Source organism: Wyeomyia smithii, chromosome 2 (genome assembly GCF_029784165.1).
Source record: "Wyeomyia smithii strain HCP4-BCI-WySm-NY-G18 chromosome 2, ASM2978416v1, whole genome shotgun sequence".
Taxonomy (NCBI): domain Eukaryota; kingdom Metazoa; phylum Arthropoda; class Insecta; order Diptera; family Culicidae; genus Wyeomyia; species Wyeomyia smithii.
In genome coordinates this window covers 187236073-187260727 of record NC_073695.1, presented here as the reverse complement: position 1 = coordinate 187260727, position 24655 = coordinate 187236073, and the positions used below count along the sequence as shown (strand labels likewise).

Genomic DNA, 24655 nt, shown 5'->3' with positions numbered 1-24655 from the left:
GAGAACATCATTCTCATATGTGCCTTGTGTCATTATTACATGTGTATAGTTTTATGAATTCAATTTATTTGCGCGTCAAGTGTCATATCTGTAACAATTTATTTATGTCATAATTTTGTGGAAAATGAATCGTGAAAAGCGTATTTCACTGACTTTGGAGCAAAAATTACGTATGTTTCGATCAGTTGAGAAAGCAGATCTATTCAAACATCGAACTGCCGAGAAACTTGGTGTTCATAGAACGTCGATTTGTAAATAATAAAATCTAGTGGTCCCACAGTTCCAAATGAACAAACATTAGTCTCTCTTATTTATGCTAGAATAGGCAGAATAAAATCAAATTTATATTGAATGTATAATTCCTAACTTTTTTGGCCGTGATAAAATCGAAAATGCTCTGTACTGTGACGAAAATACTTTTTTCAAGTTTGTTTTTTACTGCCGTTGGACTAATAAGTGTCATAAGTGTCACATTATAAGATTTTCAAGGTTCTTACGTCTTCGATACGTAATTATGTATTTGTATACGAGCGTCACTTGAAATCCCTTTTCATTATCATACTTGTGACAAATTACTCTAGAGGCTACCTTATGCCTGCCTTTTGCTAAATATTGTGTTTATACTCTCTGTGGCAATTCAATCCCTCAACCGCAGCCACGTGTTTTCGATGATTAATGAGCGAAGCATTAAAGTTTGAACGCTTCAATTATCATCAAATCAACAGTGTGATCGGAAGCAAATATGATTTTCATAACACAAAGCGAAGTGGTTTTGGTGAGTAGTACTGTTTACATGTGAATAAGAAGAGTATTAAAATAGTTGTGTTGTGTGAAAATATTTTTCTGACTGTAATAATATGTGTCTATCGACTATTAAGAAGCAGAAAAGATTAACAGTTTGTTAGTACTGCCAGAATTCTTTGAATGACTTAGTTGCAATGTAATTGCAATCTTACGAATGATACTGAAAGCACTTCTTCTTTCTTGAATAGCATTCTGGAAAGTCATCTTAGCCATAATCATCATTCGATGAACCCATTATTGTTTGTATGTAATTTCTAAGCGATGCGATTAATCACTCATTATCTTCGCTGCTCTTCTAGCTGGTCTCGAGGTACGATGCTGGCCTAACAAGCCAGTCGTCGTAGGTTCGAGTCTCGGCTCGGGAGACTCTGTTAGTGTCAGTAGGATCTTAGCGCCTAGCCCCGCAATTATCCTGTACACTTAACAGTTGGCTGCGAAGTCTGTGTACAATAAACAGAAAGTCGAGTTCCAATACGGAATGTAGCACCAAGGCTTTGCTTTTAACTTCACTGCTAAATCATTCAATTTCCGTTATTTATTACGTCAAGTGTCTTGCATACTGAAATAGTGCACCATTTCATGCTCCAAAATTTCAATTCCTTAATCAACTGTCAATAGATACAGATTGGTAAACCAATGCAAAGCTTTCCAATTACATCCATCCTGATTAAAATGCGCTTGTTTTGACAGTGCAATTCTTGCATCAGAAGAACACTCTCTGCATAATTCGGAAATGACAAACAAACAAAAGAAAGTTCGTTGTATATAACATCTAGCCTCTCGTGCATCCCCGCTCCGTTACTCTGACTGCAGGCCAAACATATTGAAAAACTTTCTCAATCTATTGTTGGTCCATAAATAATGCAAAAGCAGATATCGTAGACTCAATAAATTCAATAATGGCAGTGAAAGAGATTTGCACCTTCTCCGCTCGGGGTCGACGTAGAGTTCAAAAGATATTTGCTACCCCAAGTGTGGCCGGTCTCGAACTGGAGCAGACAAGTATCGCGGCTGGCACCTTATCGTCGCTGTCGTTCAGGGCAGCATTATGCAGCGGAAGTGGTTTATTAAACTTTATCATACGGTTGCGCTACCAGCTCTGGCAGGAGTCCGAGCGGAAAGTTTATTCCGTTCCGTAGGCAGCGGTGCATTAGCGGGCGCGCGGCCCAGAATAGTCGCAAAAGGGCAAGTTATGTCAGTGCATCAAACTGGTCCGAAAACTTTAGCCACGCCGCACAAAGAGCAACAGTTCAAGAAATCAGTAGCGTGCGGCTCAAAACTGCAAAGGGCCCCCGATGCGATGTCGTGTGGAGTAACAGAGAGAACGAAACGCTAGAGCATTTGTGCTGCTAACTGCCGGCAGGGAGCAAAATTTATTGAGTTAAACGGGAAAAGATAAATATTTGAATGTGACCAACTTTTATTGAAAATCGCTAGACTTTTTATTTGAAAAGTTACTATGATGAGAATATTTGACCCCTCTACCATAAAGTTAAGGGTTTTGGAAAGCGCATGCAAAGTTTTATGATTGAAAAGAGGAAAAATGGTTTCTAACGATTTTTCCGAAATTTTCTAATGTTATTATAATATCTCTCGTACCAATTAAATCTTTTGTATACGGGCCTGCCAGTTTCTTACCTTCAACGATAAATGTTTTGATAGTGCAAGGGTTATTTCTAGCAATGTTTCAAGATCACGTTTCTTTCCATAACCCTTGGACCTTGGACCGCATGCTTAATTATGAGACATTTTACAGTAGATGAGGCAAGCGGCGAGTTACTCGTCTGACCAATTTTGGTATTGCTGATACGAGTCGGCTGGATTTTTGACGAGTAGCTCGTCTGTTACTCAGCTGTCACCAGTCAAGTTTCACTTCCAGATACAACATTTTGCTCGCCTTGTCAGTGACTGCGGGCGAGGCGATATATTTGCCTCGTCTTCTGTAATATGGGCCCCACTAGTTGAAATTTAAAAAACAGGCCCTTCTTTTTGTTCAAGTCGATCATAAAATCTCCTAGATAATAAAGTTTCGTTACATTAACTTTCTTAATAGAATATTTAAACAAATATCATATCAATTCAACAAAGCAAATGAGATGCAACATTACTGATCTTTAGCAATTTAATATATGAATTGCCAAATTTGTTCAAGGTGATAGGTTTTGGCCAAGTTTATAGCTTCGCTAAAGCATATCGTCGTTAGTCGGCTTATTGACTAATTGAAGGTCATTGAAACGAAAAAAACAAGTACGAGTTAATAACCTGCATCTACACTTTGAAACATATTTACCGTCACAAGGAAGCAATTTTCCCAGAAAACATTGTTTTTGCTCACACACCTTCGAAATGAGACTTCAAACGTTCCGCAGGAATGGTGTTGGTAAGCAACGAATCAAAATTAGTTTCATTTCGCTTTGACACGCAACAGAAACTTTGTTCATTTGCATAGTTATACACTGTGTAAACTTTAATAACTAGCTAAAACGGTTGGATAAATACACAGTAAATCATATGCGCTGGGATTGGATTGTGTTGTACAGCCGAACATCCAAAAGCGCACGAGGATAGTCATCTTGAAAGTAAATGGCCCACACCGTCAGGCTTTAAGGAATTCTCTAAAATTGGCCCCTAGGTTTTAAAGAGAAGCGGTTTGTTTTTTTTATCGTACAAAGACTTTCATTGAGCTCTCATATGTGTGTTTTTACCATTATGTGCACCACTGGAATCGGAAACCAACTTATCTACTTACTTTATAATCATTTTAATGGTGCTTCGATGGAATTCTCTGTTGGAAATTCTAGTTTCCGGAAATAAGTTCCGAAACTAAACTGCTTTGTATATATTGAGACAAAATCATGCATACATGGAAGTAAAAACGTATGTTAACGTTATGTTAACAAGGTTTTGGATGGTTTGATGCGATGCATTCGAAATAGTCATTCCAATTACTTAATGAAAAAAATGAAAACTTAGCCACATGAAAGTTTTGCATTATTCATTGGGGAAAACAAAACACCTGAATTGCGGTGCTGTGGCGAGGTGAAAATTCGTTCCAGTAAGCTGTCCAAAATTCATCTTCACGCATGTTTCGTCGTCTAGAAGCAACCTTTGTGCTTCGTCAGAAATTTGTCGTACAACTTTTGAGTACGTGTCTTACGTTGTCTACCCTGGTGTGTGGTTTCCACACATACAAAATTTCAATTTATTTTGGACAAGAAACAACTGATCAAATATAATGAAATAAAATTTAAAACATCCTATGTAATAGTATTGATATGTCACCGTTTGTGGCAGGACACACAAAATAAAATCTGAAGAAATATTAGTCAATAACTAACCAATCACAAAACATCCTCCCCTATAAAAAACACATACACATACTTTCGCACACATACATACCTTATCCTATTTTAGAAACAGGACTATTTGGTATTTAAAGCTTCAGGTATGTAAGCACTTATTGAAAAAAATATTTTAGGGGCAAAACTATGTTGTTTCTTATCCAAAATAAATTGAAATGTTTTATGTGTGGAAAACTACACACCAGGGTCTAGCCCAACGAAAGTTTTTAAATATCTCATCAACCAAAAATATTTTTTCCTTGGTAAAAATGTATTCTGTGTTAAATTGATGGTTTAGCAATTGTCAAGAAATTTCGTCAAAATCGACCGAGAAGTTTTCTAAAAAAAAAAAGAAACAAAACACATTTGTGTGGTTTTCCACACAAGGGTAGGATGAAGGTTAAGCTTCCTGTTGGGTTGCTTGAAGGGCACGGAAAGAACGGTAGCCACCTCGCAGTCACGCAGACGGATTTGCCGGACAGTACTATTCTTCGAACCATTTTTCAATCCGAGAGTTCTAGATTGATTTTGATTGCTCTCGTTATGTACTTTCCAGTTCTGTTGCAATCGTATGTTTCACTACGAAACTTACTCTGATCCTTCCGGGTCATCCGTTCTTGGAAACGTCCGAAGCGAAAGAAAAGCGGATTTGACATTCCATTCTCGCTGATTGTTAGCCACAGCAACACCTTCTTGGAGAACATGGTATGGAATGAACTTCACCTCGGAGCTCATTTCCTTTGTTGGGGAAATAAAATACGAAATGCCCTGCCAGTCGTTGCCATCCACGGTGAGATAACGGGTGGCAACTAAGAATTTTTTTTCTGCTGTTTGACAGCAGTACGAAAAAGTTTCAAATTTTCAGCTGTCACGGTGGATGAACTTTAAGAAAAACACTTGAGGAAGGTCCGTTAACGGCCTTCCGACGAAGCTTTCTTATGATGCCGGAACAAGAGCGGAACAACTGTTTACAGTTCGTTGATCTCCAGTTTTTTTTGCACCAAAGGAACTCAAAATCCCAAAGAAATCTTCGATTGGACGACATTGAGGTAGATTTGTTGGGTTGCGTATGTAGGGTACAAATAGAGTCGAGTGGTTGTTCAGGAACGTTTGTGTTTATTCGACATAATGTGATGATATTTTATCTGGCCAAACCACAGAGTTAAATCAGGATCACAATTAATGCCTTCATTCAGAGAGCTGTGAAGCCGCAAGGTTACAGAGTCCGCTTTGTCAAGCGAATGGTCGTAGGTTCGAATCTGATAAACAATAATAATAAGCATGCCACTTCTCAATAGTGGTATTGCTAATAATAGAAGTGCGGGATACAGCAGACACCCGGACATATCTCACAATAGATCCACGATTCTGGTCGCAGTGAGGAAGTCCATATAGGAAGAAAAATCGCCTCCATTCACCATTTAATCTGGAGTACCTCAAGGCAGCAATTTGGGACCACTGCTGTTTATATTATTTTTCAACGACGCTGCTGCTGCACACGTAATTGACTGTAGGCTGTTTTATGCTAACAACCTTAAAAAATTTTGACGATTCATTGCATCGACGATTGTCATTGTATTGGTGTAAATTGGTTGGTAACGTCTCCGCCAATCACGCTCGACGCCTGGGTTCGAATCCCACCGCCTACATAGGTGTCGATGGTTGTGATGTGGCGTGATCCACTCACAACCAACCCAACTGGTCTAGATTCAATACCAGCCGACACCGGGAGATTTTCTGAGTTAGGGTCCTGAGTGGAGTCGCCTCCCCGGGCGTCGGTGATTGGCACAATAACAGTGGTGGAACTAGACCGACGGTAAATAAGCGAGAATAAAAAAAAATGCAACGTAATAACTTTTTTTTTGTTCACACAACATTTATTTGACACGGCACAATACAAATTAATGTTTTACGGAGCCAATTAAATCTAATGCCTTATGGTCTAGAATATCTTATAATCTGAAGGCAAATTCTTTACCCTCGCTGCCGACTACGAGCTGAAACTAAATCTAATACTAAAACTAACATGTTTTTTTTTTTTGTTTCGCTGTTAAATTGGCACCTTGATGCTCTTCAAGTAGCTATAAACATGTAGCATGTATGGCAAGTTTCGCTGAGCGAGAATATCACGAACTGGCACATAGGGCTGTATTCCTCGGGCCCTGAGGGTATCCAAAAGTAGAGATCTGGCGCCGCAGAATTCAGCACACACCCAGACCACGTGTTCAATGTCTCGATACCCCAATCCACAAACGCAATGATTACTGCTCGCCAGCCCAATACGCAAGAGATATGCATCTAGCCCGTAGTGGTTGGACATAATCCGAGACATCATGCGAATGAAATCTCGTCCTACATCCAACCCCCGAAACCAAGGTTTGGTGGAAACCTTGGGGATGATGCTGTGTAGCCACCTCCCCAGTTCTCCCTTATCCCACGAGGCCTGCCAGTTGACAAGTGTACTCTGACGTGAAAGTTTTAAAAATTCATTGTAGGCAATTGGTCTGTTATAAATATCACCGTTTGTTGCGCCCACCTTAGCCAAAGTGTCCGCTTTCTCATTGCCCGGAATGGAACAATGAGAAGGGACCCACACTAAGGTAATCTGAGAAGATTTTTCGGTTAAAGCACTCAGATGTTCCCGTATTTTCCCCAAGAAATACGGAGAGTGCCTTACATCCTTCATCGATCGGAGAGCCTCAATAGAACTGAGACTGTCCGTAAAGATGAAGTAATGGTCCGTGGGCATTTTTTCAATAATCCCTAAGGTATACTGAATTGCAGCCAATTCTGCGACGTAAACAGAAGCAGGATTATCGAGCTTGTAGGAGGCGGTAAAATTATTGTTGAAGATACCGAAGCCAGTGGACCCGTTGAGAAGTGATCCATCAGTATAAAACGCATTGTCGCAGTTGATGTTTTTATATTTGTTATAAAATATTTTAGGGATCTGCTGCACGCGTAAATGATCCGGGATTCCACGAGTTTCTTCCATCATGGATGTATCGAAAAACACAGTAAAAACAGAAGTATCTAATAAGTTGACACGATTGGAGGTGTATGAGGAAGGATTTATACTTTGAGACATGTGATTGAAATACACAGTCATGAAACGGGTTTGAGAATTAAGTTCAACTAGCCTATCGAAATTTTCAATTACCAAGGGGTTCAAAACCTCACATTTGATGAGAATACGATCGTATGGGTCGAATGCATGCATCCTAAGACAATACGCAAACAACGATACTGTAATCGTTCCAGCTTGATTAAATGGGTGTTTGCAGCGGAGCGGAAGCAGAAACACCCGTACTCAAGCACCGACAAAATCGTTGTTTGGTAAAGCCTTATGAGGTCTCCTGGGTGGGCTCCCCACCATTGTCCGGTTATTGTACGGAGAAAATTCACTCTTTGTTGACATTTTTTCATCAAATACCGAACGTGACATCCCCAGGTGCCTTTCGAATCGAACCAGACACCAAAGTATTTAGATACCAAAACCTGAGAAATCGTTTCACCCATTAACTGTAAGTGGAGCTGAGCAGGCTCGCGCTTCCTAGAAAAAACTACTATCTCAGTCTTCTCCAGATAGAATTCGATACCTAGCTGTAAAGCCCAAGCAGACAAATTGTCCAAGGTATCCTTGCAAATCGGCAGCTTTAGCTCCTGTAACAGAGACCACGCTGTCGTCTGTAAGTTGTCTTATCGTGCATAAATTTGCCAGACATGCGTCAATGTCATTCACATAAAAATTGTAAAGAAGGGGGCTTAAGCATGAGCCCTGGGGAAGACCCATGTAGCTAATACGAAAAGTTGCCAAATCGCCGTGCGTAAAATGCATATGCTTTTCGGACAACAAATTATGCAACAAAATGGTTCATAATTGGTGAAAATCCTTGTCGGTGAAGTTTGCCCGAAAGAATGTCAATAGAAACGGAATCAAAAGCCCCCTTAATGTCCAAGAACACAGATGCCATTTGTTCTTTGCGAGCATAGGCTAGCTGAATATCTGTAGAAAGCAACGCAAGACAGTCATTCGTTCCTTTGGCACGGCGGAAGCCAAATTGAGTATCTGATAGTAGACCGTTTGATTCGACCCAATGGTCTAAACGACGGAGTATCATTTTTTCCATCAATTTCCGGATACAGGATAGCATTGCAATCGGCCTATAAGAGTTGTGATCAAAAGCTGGTTTTCCCGGTTTTTGGATGGCGATCACCTTCACTTGCCTCCAATCCTGCGGTACAATGTTTTGCTCCAGGAACTTATTGAACAAGTTCAACAAGCGCCTCTTGGCATTGCCGGGTAGATTCTTCAACAAGCTGAATTTGATTCTATCTAACCCAGGCGCGTTATTGTTACAGGACAGGAGGGCAAATGAAAATTCTGCCATCGTAAAAGGTGATTCTATCGCATCGTGGCCCGGAGACGTATCGCGAACAAAGTTTTGCGCAGGAACAGAGTCCGGACATACTTTCCTGGCAAAATCAAATATCCAACGACTTGAAGACTCCTCGCTTTCGTTGACCGTTATACGATTTCGCATTCTTCGGGCTGTGTTCCAAAGAGTGCTCATCGATGTCTCCCTCGACGTTTCGTTTACGAACCGGCGCCAATATCCACGTTTCTTTGCTCGGACCAAGCTTTTGAACTTGGTCTCAAGCTCCAAATACCGCTTTAAGTCGTCGGGTTGACCTTCACCCAAAAGAAGGCCTTAAACGCGTCGGATTTTTCCGTGTAGACATCGGAGCACTCTTTGTCCCACCACGGAGTGGGACGCCGTTCTTTGATCGTCACGCCGGGATATTTCTTCGTTTGGGCTTGCAACGCGGCGTCGAGAATCAAGCCCGCGAGGAGGTTGTATTCTTCAAGTGGTGGGTGATGTTGAATCGACTCGACAGCTTCTGATATCATTTCCTCGTATAATTTCCAATCGATATTCCGTGTGAGGCCATACGGAATATCAACTGATCGCGTGCGAGTTGAACCATTATCAATTGAAATTTGAATAGGCAAATGATCGCTACCGTGGGGATCAGAAAGACTACCTTTCATATGCAATCCAACCGTAGCGATGTTGAACATAAAGATAAATCTAAAGCACTGGGGCGCGCTGGAGGTTTCGGAACGCGTGTCATATCCCCGTTGTTTAATATTGTCATGTCGAAGTCGTCGCAGAGGTTATAGATCAAAGAGGAACGGTTATCATTAGAAGGGGAACCCCAAGCCACGCCGTGAGAGTTAAAATCTCCCAAAATCAAACGTGGCGAGGGAAGAAGTTCTATTAAATCAAAGAGCAGCCGTTGCCCAACCTGTGCTCTGGGAGGAATATATATTGAGGCAATACAAAGCTCTTTACCTTGTATTGTCATTTGACATGCGACAGCTTCGACGCCTGGGACCGTGGGGAGGTTAATACGATAGAAGGAATAGCACTTCCTAATCCCTAGAAGTACTCCTCCGTAAGGGGTGTCTCGGTCGAGGCGAATTATATTAAAATCATGGAAGCTAAGATCTACATTTGAAGTGAGCCAAGTTTCACAGAGGGAAAATGCATCGCATTTATGCTTATTAATCAAAACTTTAAATGAATCAATTTTGGGGATGACACTTCTACAATTCCACTGTAAAATAGAGATAGAATCCTTCATCTCAGCCGATGAATTAGCCATCGAAGGATACGATCGCTGCAAGGAGGGGCCATTGGGCAGTCAACTGCTTCAAAAACGTTTTAACTGTTGGTAGAAATGCCAGCAGAAGACTTTTAAGAGGATCAGTTTTGTTGAAATTTTCAAAAATCCAGTCCACAATATCTGAAAACTTCAGCAGTCCAGATTCTGGCTGAATCTTGGACGAAAAAGAAGGAACAGTTGGGTTTTTTGATGTTCCTGGAAGTGCCGGAAACTCCTTACTTGAATTCAATTTTGCCAATCCCGGAGGAGTTTGCTTCGGATTTTCTACAGCACTTTTTTGTTTCTTAGTATCAGTCACTTCAGATGGAGACCTTCTCTGTCCTTTCCTAGGAAGCCTAGGAGAAGAAAGGTTTTTCCTCTTCCTAGATTTCCCGGGTTCAACAAAAGAAGATTCCCCAACTGAATCATCAGAATCAGACTCATCGGATGGCAAGACCTCGAAAAGATTCGGGGAAACCAGTTTGGTGGCAGCGGCCTCTTTGAGCATTTCTGCGAAAGTGTGCTTAGAGCGCTCTTTCAGAGACCGCTTGATCTTTTCTTGGCGCTGTTTGTACGCGGGACATGCAGACAGCTCATGCGGAGTCTGCCCACAATAAAGGCACTTTTCAGCACCCTTATTACAGGCGTCATCCGCATGTTGCTCTCCGCACTTGCCACAACGTGCTTTATTGCCACAGTGGGAGGCCGTATGGCCCAACTGTTTGCACTTGAGGCAATTCATTACCCGCGGTACAAACAAGCGCACGGGCAGACGCACCTTGTCCACGAGCACATAGCTCGGCAGAGCAGACCCGGCGAAAGTCACGCGAAAAGAGTCTGAAGGGGTGTAAGTTTTGACACCCTTGTCGAGCGATACTGAATGTAATTGCTTACATTCAAGTATCTTGGCTGGTTCAAGGCTAGAATCCTTGAAAAGGCCTTTTCCAGCCTTCAACAGGTCCTCGACAGTCAGACTTGATTCGCTGACCACACCGTCAATCTCAACTACGCGACTGGAATGTACACGTGGTACTCCCGCGTGAGAGCTCACAAGCAGCAATCTCGTTTGCTTGCTTGAGGTCGGACACCAAAACACGCAGCTTATTCGGGCGTACTTTGGTAATTTCAGTCACGGCTGTAAACCGTGCCAGATCTTTACATATTTGCATTGTGTTCAATGCTTTCACTTTCGGCCGGAAAAATACAGCCCCAATACCAGCTTTGCCCTCCGGATACTGCTTGAGCCGATGGGTAGCTTCCTGCGGTGTTCCATTCTTAACCCTTGGAACTTTGTATCCGGGAGGGCTAGGCGGTAGAACGAGCGGGTTTTCATCCCCGCGTTCGTCGTCCATGTTGGACGCGTAAGCCACACACGCAAAATGCCAATCAACAAATAATATTGTAGAAAAAAACCAAGAAAAAAAAACTACTTATCTTCTGCAGCCGCTCTCCACCGCAATCAGCGCACGGGCGATGCCAATCTCCAGTCCTTCACACAAGAGTCCGGTAGCAAAAGCTGCACACAGCAGCACCAGTACAGCCAAACAGCAGTACGCCGGGTACTGGATCTCTCGCAGTAGCGACACAACGTACAGTCTGTCGATGATGCGTTCTTTTGTTTTCAATAGACGACGGCAACGAGCAGCAGTGCACATGCAATACAATGCACGGTGACCTTGAAGGCGATTAACTGGTCGGCACTATCGAGATCGAAATGAAATTGCGGCCGAACACGACGAGAGCACAACTCGGAATGAACGTAATAACTTATCGTCGTTTAAATCGCCAAATAAATTCAACTGCTAAATTGCTGGTCAAGCAATAAATAGATTTAAGTACGTAGGTGATCTTCGATTCAAAACTGACTTATTTTAAAGCCAATCGCTTTTTTCTGTGTGGACATCACTGGTCATCACTGAGAGATTAGGTCTATTGTGATATTGCCCAGTTGTTTTCTGCACTCCGCACTTCATATTATTGGCAGAATCACTATTTAAGTAAGTGATACGCCTATCACTCATATCCGTGCTTGTGAGTAAGTTTTAACCTTTCCGTTTCAAGATTACTGCTCTGCTATACCTCTGTTCATCCTAACAATATCGCCTAATTACAACTCCCTGGAGCAAACTTTTATGCGTTACTCATACCTGTTTTATTATAATAGGAACTTATTTTTTTAGAAGGAGAGCCAACAGGGGTACTGTAGAACTTAGATTGAAGAAAGGGTACGTGCGTGGTGGGAAGCCTGAGAACAAACTCATGCTGAAGTCTTTTGACAACTAAATGGCCTGACTCTATTAAGATTCGAACCCACGACCACCTGCTCACCAAAGCGGACTCCGTCACCTTGCGGCTACGGAGCTCACATAAGCCTTCCAATCGCTAGTTAGGCATAACGAAAATTGGACGTGATTTCAAAGACTCGTACTGCTTCAAATCACTCTGTTGTACTCTAATGCCACCCCAGCTTTATTGGAGTATACGATAAGAACGTGTGCAGCGAAGGTACATACACGGTGACAAACAAGTCCGGTCACACTTTTTTGGGGTCGCCTGTAGCCTACACGTTGCATCTCTCTGGTGCCATCTATATGTCAAATGAAAGGGTTAACTTTGCTGCCCAAAGTGGCAGAGTTTCGTTTCTGTGCATTTTGTTTACATTGAGTTGTGAGCCATGGCAGAGTTAAGAGCAGCTGTTATCGCTGAATATGTGAAAGGGTACAAACCCGAACACATATTCAAACACCTAAAACCGCTCGAAATCAACCGGAAATTCGTGTACCGGACCATAAATCGGTACCTGGAGACCGGAGGCACCGAGGACAAGGCACGATCTGGACGACCAAGGTCTGTGAGAACTCCAAGGCTGAAAAAGATTATACGAGACCGGATTCGCCGAAATCCCGCCCAATCTGCACGGAAGCTGGCCAGGAACCTTAAAATGAACCGAGAATCAATTCGCCTGCTTCTGCGCGAGGATTTAAAACTTACACCGTACAAAAGACAGGTGGTTCATGGGGTTACCAAAGCTACAACCCAAGTAATAAAATTGGTTTCATCAAAGTTTTATAGCGATATTTAGGCTGTATTAAGCGCTATAAAACTTCGATAAAACCAACATTGTTACTAGGGAAAGGACAAGAGGTACCAACGGTCGCAGGAGTTGCTCGGTTGGCGCGCAGATGACGAGATTATTTTTTCGGACGAGAAGCTGTTCGTTTTGGAGCAAACAGTCAATCGCCAAAATGATCGAGTTTGGAGTGTGAGCCTCCAGTAAGCTCCTGCGGACAAGCTGAACGTTTCCGGGTTCCAAAATAAGACGTCAGTGATGGTTTGGGGAGCCATTTGCAAGAGAGGTAAACTGCCTCTTATTTTTATCGATAAAGGGGTCAAAATCAACGCAGCGTACTACCTGGACACGGTTTTGAATAAAAATTTCTGCCTCTAGCTGAACTATTGTTTGAAGACGATTACTACTGCTTCCAGCAAGATGGCGCCACATCTCACACCGCATAGGTTGTTCAGGCGTGGTGTGAGGAAAACTTGACCGATTTAATTTCGAAGAATGAATGGCCTCCGTCGTCTCCGGATCTGAATCCATTGGGTTATTTCGTGTGGGGATACATGATGTTGAAGCTGAACGACTATAAAATAACAAATTTGGAGAAATTCAAGCGAGTTATCACGAAAATCTGGGACGAGATGCCGATGGAGCACGTGCGCGCCGCTTGCGACGACTTTCAAGACGTCTGAAGCTGGTTCGATCAGAAAAAGGTGGTGTAATTCCGAGATATGGTCTGTGAAGTATCTTTATGAGTTACTGAATAAAGCTATGAAAGCCAGATTCAGATTTTCTTCTTATTCTTTGTAATATTAAGATTTTACTGTGTGACCGGACTTTTTTGTCACCCTGTATAGCTGTTCGGCACTTATCTTGGCGACAACCTGACAATCTTCCACCGAATCCAAACTGCTGTCGTTTACTCAATCAGAATATCTTGCAAAACCGTCGCAAGATTCAACAGGTATTATTTGTGGCAAAGCTGTTGAATAATGAGGTAGATTCTCCAAAACTCCTTCCGTTGTTAAATTTTCGTGCGCCACAAAGATTTCTTCGCGCTAATAATAAATAACTCGTACGAACTTTGGTCACACTGAACCCGTTGCCTCGTGTATTAAAAGCAAAGCCTTGGTTCTACATTCCGATTCGGAACATGACCTTCTGTTTATTGATACACAGACTTCTCAGCCGACTGTTTAGTGTACAGGACAAATGTGGGGTTAGCGCTACGATCCTACTGACACTAACAGTCTCCCCTGAGCCGAGACTCGAACCTACGACGACTGGCTTGATAGGCCAGCATCGTACCTTGAGACCATCCGGGAGGCCTCGTGCATTAATTTGTTTAATAACTTCAAAGAACATTTTGGAATTGGTACCCTTCGTAAAAATGAAGAAAAAGCTAGATAGAATAATATTTTCATTGAGACTTCGAGTCAGATGAAAAGTAAACCAAATAAACAAATAAACATACTACCCCACCGATGTGTTTTGAAAAAAATGGAATCATAATTTTGTTCAAACACTGGTTTTGGTATACATTTTGATTGATGGCGAAGCCACTAGGTTTGAACCGTGATTTGGAAAAAAAGGAAAAAATCCTTTTCTGTCCACTATTTTGACCGGTCTTCCACTACCTTCCTTGTGGATTGTTGTTGAGATATGCGGGAAACCTACACAATAGAAACCGGAAGGTTTTCGCTTTCAAAATGGTTTACCGTGAATTATTTGCCAAAATTGTTGTGCTGTTCATAGTGAACTGTTTGCGGAATGCTCCTTGTTTCGACGCCGTTTTGAACAGAACTGGGCATGCATGAACAAAACAAAAAATCCGGCATTCCTTGCGATGTTGTAGATACCGGAACGGGCGTATCTCGAGCTTTGTTAACTTTCGTCAATGTTTGGCCAAACACGTGCAACTGAACCAAGCACGCTCATTTTAAGTGTAGGCAGGTTATTGGAGCTTGGTTATGAACAATTTCGATGACCCGTTGGAGTTCCGGACAGCTTGCGATAGTTCGTATGATCCTCATTAGTTTAACATCATCCGCTCAAAAAACGGCATTGGTTAGGTATTTAGGATGCTTATTTATAAACTGTGGTTATTTACAAACTGTGCAAAAAGTCGTGGTCCTAGATTGCTGCCTTGAGAAACATCCCGTAGATTCGAAAATGTTGCAGTATGGTGTGATCCGATTTCAACGCACAGCGTTCGATTTATCAAATGGGATCTAATCTATTATACGAGAGCAAAAGCAACTCCTAGTTTCTCCTATTTGGCGAGCAGGATTCCATGGGCGACGCCATCGAACGCAGCTTTCAAATCAGTTTAAACTATGTCGATTTGGGCATTTTCAGAGAGACACTCAATTGAAATTGTTGCACTGTGTTTCGTCATGGTATCGTAAACTGGGGTGACTTTGATCAGCGGGGTGACGTTGATGACTCTACCTCTTTTTCGAATTGCTACTATTCATTCATTTCCTGCTATGTATTTCCCATGCTAAAATATGAATTGAAAATAAAGTAGATTTGAGCTACTTCTATTGCATACAAACAATCGGTTCAAGCAGATACAAAACAACAAGCTGCGATACGTAAAGTTTATTCATTTTGTTCCCAGATTAGTTCTTAAGACATAAAAATATTATTACAACGATTTTTCTTATTATCATTGCATTTTTTTCATTCTCAAAGGCGATGTTGAGTCGCAATTATCTCAACAGTGTATTATATGATTTCGTCTTAACGACCACCAAAGACGTCACGTTACGTGCAACTCGGAACTATTGGATAAACCATATTCCACGTGTATTAAATTTTGGTTATTTCTGTTGACGTGGGATGTGAATAGGCCCCAAATTGCTTCTCATATTTATAACCTCATTCAGGTCATTATAGATTGTTCAAATTTGTTGAAGTAGCAAAGTTTAACTCCAAATTCATCGAAACATTGAAGTGATCAAAGTCACCCCGGAATGATGACTGATGAAAAAATTTTAGAGCATATTGAGAAACAATAGAATTGTTGCTAAGCTTTGGTAGTAGTGATTGGATCTTGCTCAATGCATGCCAGTACTCATTTAAAAAATATCAAATAGTTTTGCATTCAGTATATTCTAAAAATATTCAAGATATATTCAAAATAGTGATCAAAGTCACTCCAGTTTACGGTACACAACTTGATAACCAAACTACTGGTCTTCAATCAGGATTTAGACAGGAAAAACGAAGTCCTTTTATGTCAATTACATTAGCCGGTCTTCCACTACCTTCCTGAATCATTGCTAAGGTTTGCATGAAATTATACACAGCCTAAATGGTAAGATTTTCGCTTTAAAAATGGATTATCGTGAACTTTTCACAGGGATTTTTGTGCAGTTCAGTTAGACCACAACAATGCGCTTGTTCAATACCTCTTGTTTCGACACCATTTTTAACAAAACTGAGCATGCATTAACATACTACACTACTACATACAAATTCTCTCATTCCTCTCTCAGAGTGTTTGTTGTGGAGTAACAGAACCTCAAAAATAAATACCAAAAATTTTAGTTGTCACCCGTTACTTTATAAATTAAATAGTTTATTCAACATAGAGAATTTTTACTAGTGTTCTATCGTCTTAAAAGTTAAAAATGCCTTGTTATTTGGATGAAATATGGCCGAGTTACTGGCAAATCTCCTATGAATTATTACCAACGACATCAGAACAGTATACCAAATTGAAAATGTATATGAACTAGACCGAAACACACATTTTTAGCAATTATTTTTAGATTCTTCATCAAATTTCAACAAAGACTTCTGTAGGGAGAAAACCCATCTCAAGTAACTCTCATTCTATTTATTCACCGGTACCTGTGGCCTTGAAAAAGGCCGCCTAATGATGGTGGTGTGCTTTGGCTTTGGACCCTACTTGGTCAAGAAACTGGTGTACATGGTAACGGCTATCGTTTCCTCGAACGCAGCTTCAAACTTATGACATGTGATCACTCTCGAGTGCAGCAATTCAAGCAATGCAACAAACAACCTTAAATATTTCTACGTCAACCCTTCTGTTTCTGTTTTGAAGAAAAAATACGTCAACAAAAAATGGCAAACGTTTTAATTGAAATTACAAGAAACAGAACACTGCGGCATGTGCTGTAGCGTAACCCATCGTGGAAAGGCCTATAAGCGTGTAACCAAAACTTAAATAAACCATCTAGACGTTGTGGTTTTTTTCGCGTTTATAGCTTACCAGTATAAAACAATATTTTCTACCATAATTCACTTTAATGCGAAAGAGCAAACAAAAAGTAAAGTACTACCTACCAGTTAAAAAATGTTTTCGGCTGCAGGATTATCTTTGAACAAGCAACCCAACATCAATTATTATTTCTTTCAGGGAACGATTTTCGCGACAAAAACGAGAAATATTTAAGTTATGGATTTTACTTGTGTTACGATTAATGTTTCGTCAATTTTCAACTATATATGAAGGTTATTTAGTGTACAACAATTCAACTGACGTTTAACATTTTCAAAGAAAAACAAAAACTGACATCTCATATGGGTTATCATTTTTGAACACATCAGAGTAGAGAGTCAGAGTAGAGGGCAAATCTTCACTAGCATGACACACTTTGCCCTCCTAATTCGAAAACAAACTCAATTGACCTGTTTTTCAATGTTCCGCTTTTTTCTATCTGCTTTCTTTTTTACTGTTTGCAGGACACATACACTCATAAAACTCACCAGTTATCCGGCAGGACCGTATGGACGTCGGGAAAATAGTGATCCTTCATCATAACCGCTGACGGTCATCGGGCTGGTACTGAACTTTCCGACAGAAAGCGTATATCTGGAACTACGGATGGCAGTGCCAGGGATATATGCAGAATAATCATTCCCGTCATCATCGTCAGTCATCACCGTTGCCACTCGTTAGCCGAGTGGCATTACTGCAGCAGCAACAGCAGCGCTCGAATCAATTGAGTTTTCCCGAATACCAACCTGCGACACGAGGTCCTTACTTTGTGTTCCATCAGCGTTGTGAGAGAAGAAAAAAAAGCTGTTACGTTAGTGTTGACATAGGACTTTCTCTGTCTAGTGCTTCACACAAATGGAAGACTTATTGAAATTTCGACAACGCTGCAATGTGTGATAATCGTGCCACGATATCGAAAACAGAGTGCAGTTACGCGATGGATAGTAATCTGACGTACTTCCTGACTGGAGGTGGTTTGTTTGGGGAGAACGCTTCACTGGATGAATTCGACCTGGCGACCGGTATTGCTGGCGGAAATAGCGAAATGGTGGGAGTAGGAAATGATACCTTTTTCCGCAGTAACTCGACGTGCCCCCCTACGAGTATGCCGATTGCATACACGTTATTCATGGTACTCTATGCTGTTGTATGTCTAGTCGGCGTCATGGGAAATACTTTGGTAATCTATGTAGTGCTACGGTTTTCCAACATGCAGACGGTAACCAATATGTACATTTTGAACCTGGCCATTGCGGACGAATGTTTCCTGATTGGAATCCCGTTTCTAATCGCAACAATGCACATGCGGCGCTGGGTATTTAGTGGTGCGATGTGCAAAGCTTACATGGTCAGCACATCGATTACGCAGTTTACTTCGTCAATATTTTTGTTCATCATGTCCGCTGACCGGTACATTGCTATTTGTCACCATATATCGTCGCCAAAATACCGAACACCGCTAGTATCACGTATAGTGTCGGCACTAGCGTGGCTGGTATCTGCCTTAATCATGCTACCGATAATGATTTACGGCGAAAGCATCGAAGTTGGGCCTAACACTTTCTCCTGCCAGATTGTGTGGCCAGAAACGCACGAACATATACGGGGAACAGCGTTCACACTCTATTCATTGATTCTCGGCTTCGTCATTCCTTTGTGCTTCATCATGACGTTCTACTGTTTGGTTATAAGAAAGCTTCGCAACGTTGGCCCCAAAACGACCAACAAATCACGCGGAAAACGAAGGTCCCACAGGAAGGTTACCAAGCTGGTGCTCACCGTAATCACCGTTTACATCCTTTGCTGGTTACCGTATTGGATCTCTCAGGTGGCCCTCATAACGTCCCCCGTCGATTCATGCCAAACACGACTGGATATCATCCTATTTCTGCTCGTAGGCTGCCTTGGCTATATCAACTCAGCCATCAATCCAATCCTGTATGCGTACCTTAGTGAGAATTTTAAAAAGAGCTTCCTGAAAGCTTGTACGTGCGCTGCACGGGCCGAAGTGAATGCCCAGTTGAAATTAGAAAACAGTGTCATGCCCAAGCGTTCCCGGACACGCACTAATTCCGACACGACCCAATTGACGACATCGAAGGTCCAGCATAGGCTCTTGATAGATCCAACGACGACAGCCACTACAACAACGACTGCGGCCTCAACTGTATCCTCGCGGAATCCCAGCCCACCACCTGTCCAAAGGAGCTTATTGAATTATAACAACAACCACTGTAACAACAGTGCTGCTAGTGTTAATCACAGTGGGAACAATGCAAAGAATTGCAACAACGAGCTCCGGTCGGAACCGACCAGTGCCCATAATAACAATAGCAACTCGGTGGCATTTAATGCCAACAGTAGCATAGCTGAATTAGTGCAATTGTCTTAAACAGGATGTTTGCTAGAGTACTATTAATTGTTACGAGCTAAAAAGCATAGAAGAAAAAAAAAAACAATTGTAGAAAAGCCATACTTATGTGGTCTAAAAGTGAGATTTTAATTGAACCAAATATGATCAAAATTACTGTAATAAAACGATAAATCCTAACGAGGCCTGACCACGCGTTTATGAGTGGAATGGAAATCAATTGCCATTTCTATGTTTGCAAAATCTAGAAGTAGATTTTGAGAAAACGTCCTTTCGTTTTTCCCCGAGTGCCGCCGATAACGGGTTAAGTATTATGATTGAAAATATTTAGCTAGAAGGTAGGTATATTTTCTTATCTTTGGAATTCCTGAAGTCTTTCCCGACTGTAAACATTGGATGCTAACAAATGCCGGTTTCTGATTAAGCATCAGTTAGACATTCCTAAAATCGTCCGCGCCAATGTTTTGCTAGATCGATATATTAAAGCAGAGCCGTTAAAAGTTACAGGAACGAGCTCTTGATGCTCCGTTTTCATGTTATTTGATTAGAGCACAGCAGGTAAGCAAGAAATAAGGGCTTTCATGAGAAATTCAGCGAAAACATTACTTAGAACTGTTCGCGAGAGGAATCAAGTTGAAAAACGCTACTGCGCTGGTTTTATGCTATCCCATTTTATGGTGCTGATAAATTACGGTTTTCAATTTATAATTAGACTGTAAGTAATTATAACAATTTGATTCATTAACATTCCTAATTAACAATTTCAAGAAAACATTTTTCTTGGAAAACTTGTGTGAGCAAACTTGTTTTCCTTCTGTAATCGTTCTTTCAGATACTGAAACTGAGTCTTTTAGCGGTTATACTGAAAATCTTATATAGTAAATTTTCTCTTAGATTTTTCCATTTCGTTTGAAAGAAAACTTAAACAAGTTACAAAAGTTTGATAAACAATCTGTTGGGGACACTTGTCATTTGTTTCATGTTTCATATATGCGCAAGTTTTACCTGACATTGTCAATTTGCCTAAATTGCCAGAAATCTACTCTATGTAACCCTAGAAGTTATTTTTGAAAAAAGAAGAATTTTTTTTCTACATATTTATATTTGTACCTTTAGTTGTGTTACCTAAAAAATCGAGTCACTTAAGTTTAATTTTTTAGGTACCGCGTTCGCGAAAGCGCTTTTTGTATTAACCTCGAAATCGATTGACATATTTTTTATTTATCACCAGCTTGACACTGTGTCAACAAATTTTTTGTTTAGTTATACATTTAATTATTTATATAACTTTATTCTTGTTTTATCACTTCTCGTTTCAATAGATAGAACGTAATACGATGATTAAATACGGGTCAATTAGTTTATATAGATTATCAAATGAATTGAATGCTTGAAAATAATAATAGAATAGAATATTATTTTGAGGCAGAGCGCCCCCCTTCCCGAGAAAGTAGGTATGTAACCCCTGAATTTATGAAATTATTTACACCAAAAACTAATAGACAAGATTTTGATACTTTTCAGCTATATTATATTACCTTCTGTGTCTTATGATCACGCATTAGACAGAAAAGCAACATACTAAAAGTAACAAAAAAAAAAAGATATCTACGCACTTGTACTTGTTTCAGCAGGCAAACATACTAGCAAGAACGCACTGCAAGCCTTTACTAGCTGCTTCCGAATAAATGCAACGATCCGGTTAATGTTAGACCCCTGTTTTTTCACATCTGCAGATTCACTCCCGTAGCGTCACCAGCTCAATTCACTGTTTACTTGGAAATAAAAATGTGTTAAAATTTTCCGTTATTTAACGAGTAAAAATTTTGCGTATTGTATTGTATTGTTGTCTTGACTGGAGATGAATGTTTTGACTTTTAAGTAACAAATTCGTTACAAAAGGGAGAATATTTCGTTATTTCTTTTAAGATTTGAAAAAAAAATACCTTGTAGAATTATTGTTTGTGAAGAAGGGGAAGTCTATAATTAAAATCCCGTTCTCTTCTGCTAATATCGCGCCACAATTACAATTCACTGAACGAAACGCTCCTCTGGCTAGCTTTATAATAGAGGGGCTCAAAAGGAAAGTCATCAGGGGTACTGTGGAACTCAGCGTAAAAGAAGGGTATGATTTTTTTTTGTTCACACAACATTTATTTGACACGGCACAATACAAATCAATGTTTTACGGAGCCAATTTAGTCTAATGCCTTATGGTCTAAAATATCTTATAAGCTAAAGGCAAATTTTTTATCCTCGCTGCCGACTACGAGCTGGAACTAAATCTATTACTAAAACTAGCATGGTTTTTTTTTATCCAAGATTCGTTTCGCTGTTAAATTGGCACCTTGATGCTCTTCAAATAGCTGTAAACAAGTAGCATGTATGGCAAGTTTCGCTGAGCGAGGATATCACGAACTTGCACATAGGGCTGTATTCCTCGGGCCCTGAGGGTATCCAAAAGTAGAGATCTGGCGCCGCGGAATTCAGCACACACCCAAACCACGTGTTCAATGTCTTGATACCCCGATCCACAAACGCAATGATTACTGCTCGCCAGCCCAATACGCAGGAGATGTGCATCTAGCCCGTAGTGGTTGGACATAATCCGAGACATCATGCGAATGAAATCTCGTCCTACATCCAACCCCCGAAACCAAGGTTTGGTGGAAACCTTGGGGATGATGCTGTGTAGCCACCTCCTAAGTTCTCCCTTATCCCACGAGGCCTGCCAGTTGACAAGTGTATTCTGACGTGAAAATTTTAAAAATTCATTGTAGGCAATTGGTCTGTTGTAAATATCACCGTTTGTTGCGCCCACCTTAGCCAAAGTGTCCGCTTTCTCATTGCCCGGAATGGAACAATGAGAAGGGACCCACACTAAGGTAATCTGAGAAGATTTTTCGGATAAAGCACTCAGATGTTCCCGTATTTTCCCTAGGAAATACGAAGATTGCCTTACATCCTTCATCGATCGGAGAGCCTCAATAGAACTGAGACTGTCCGTAAAGATGAAATAATGGTCCGTGGGCATTGTTTCAATAATCCCTAAGGTATACTGAATTGCAGCCAATTCTGCGACGTAAACAGAAGCAGGATTATCGAGCTTGTAGGAGGCGGTAAAATTATTGTTGAAGATACCGAAGCCAGTGGACCCGTTGAGAAGTGATCCATCAGTATAAAACGCATTGTCGCAGTTGATGTTTTTATATTTGTTATAAAATATTTTAGGGATCTGCTGCACGCGTAAATGATCCGGGATTCCACGAGTTTCTTCCATCATGGATGTATCGAAAAACACAGTAGAAACAGAAGTATCTAACAAGTTGACACGATTGAAGGTGTATGAGGAAGGATTTATACTTTGAGACATGTGATTGAAATACACAGTCATGAAACGGGTTTGGGAATTAAGTTCAACTAGCCTATCGAAATTTTCAATTACCAAGGGGTTCAAAATCTCACATTTGATGAGAGTACGAGTAGTCAGATCCCAAAAGCTTTCAATGGAAGAACGCCCGCCAAAACTACCAAACTCATCGTATGGGTCGAATGCATGCAACCTAAAGCAATACGCAAACAACGATACTGCAATCGTTCCAGCTTGATTGAATGGGTGTTTGCTGCGGAGCGGAAGCAGAAACACCCGTACTCAAGCACCGACAATATCGTTGTTTGGTAGAGCCTTATAAGGTCTCCTGGGTGGACGCCCCACCATGATCCAGTTATTGTCCGAAGAAAATTTACTCGCTGTTGACACTCTTCATCAAATACCGAACGTGACATCCCCAGGTGCATTTTGAATCGAACCAGACACCAAGATATTTAGATACCAAAACCTGAGAAATCGTTTCACCCATTAACTGTTAGTGGAGCTGAGCAGGCTCGCGCTTCCTAGAAAAAAACTACTATCTCAGTCTTCTTTGGAGAGAATTCGATACCTAGCTGTAAAGCCCAAGCAGACAAATTGTCCAAGTTATCTTGCAATGGTCCTTGCAAATCGGCAGCTTTGGCTCCTGTAACAGAGATCACGTTGTCGTCTGCAAGTTGTCTTATCGTGCATTAATTTGCCAGACATGCGTCAAAGTCATTCACATAAAAATTGTAGAGGAGGGGGCTTAAGCATGAGCCCTGGGGAAGACCCATGTAGCTAATACGAAAAGTTGCCAAATCACCATGCGTAAAATGCATATGCTTTTCGGACAACAAATTATGCAAAATTTGTTTAAAATTGGTGAAAATCCTTGTCGGTGAAGTTTGCCCGAAAGAATGTCAATAGAAACGGAATCAAAGCCCCCTTAATGTCCAAGAACACAGATGCCATTTGTTCTTTGCGAGCATAGGCTAGCTGAATATCTGTAGAAAGCAACGCAAGACAATCAATGAAAAAAAAAATGCTCTAAATCGCTTGAATGACACTATGTACATGAGCGAACTGTCATTGTAGCAATTTCGAGCAGATTTCGATCAGTTCCAATTGGGTTGTTTTGCTATAACAGTTTTTATGTCATCTGAAAGAGCTGCATTTTCTAAGCAAAACGTGATTTTCAAAAAAAAATCTATTGTTGTCATTCAATTTTTAAATCACTAATTGAAACTGCTTGAAATCGCTACAATGACAGTTCGCCCATATACCAACTGTCTTCGTAGGGGAGCTGCGTAGCCGCAAGGTTACAGGGTCCGCTTTGTCAAGCGAATGGTCGTGGGTTCGAATCTTAGTAGAAGCAGGCCATTCGATGTCAAAAAGGACTTTATATGGGTTTATTCTCAGGCTGCCCACCACTTACCCTTCCTTTACGCTGAATTCTATAATACCTTTGCATGACTTCCTCATAACAAAAAATAAGTCCCTCTTATCAATAATAGAACTGGCCAGAAGGACGCACGACGAAACTTCTCCAGGGAATTATAATTGGCGATATTTGGCAGGAGGAAGGAGGCTCGGTATAGAAGAACAGTAAGCGTGTAAAACGAGGGGAAGTACATTACACACAAGCACTGATCAAAAATAATAATAAGCATGCCACTTCTCAATAGCGGTATTGCTAAAAATAGAAGTGCGGGATACAGCAGACACCCGGGCATATCTCACAATAGATCAACGATTCTGGTCGCAGTGAGGAAGTTCATACAGGAAAAAAAAACTGTTTTTGTAA

General features: G+C 40.9%; 1 protein-coding gene across 3 annotated transcripts in view; it reads left to right on the top strand.

Annotated features, from left to right (window-relative positions):
* The window catches only part of LOC129721899 (somatostatin receptor type 2-like), a 185661-nt gene extending 165942 nt beyond the window's left edge, over positions 1 to 19719 (top strand). For all 3 annotated transcript variants that reach the window (XM_055674996.1, XM_055674997.1, XM_055674998.1), the window contains exon 3: positions 17593 to 19719. In XM_055674996.1, the coding sequence (XP_055530971.1) occupies positions 18018 to 19520 (1503 nt within the window). In that variant the 5' untranslated portion in view covers positions 17593 to 18017 and the 3' untranslated portion in view covers positions 19521 to 19719. The remainder of the gene's footprint in view (positions 1 to 17592) is intronic.
* Positions 19720 to 24655: the final 4936 nt, after the last annotated feature.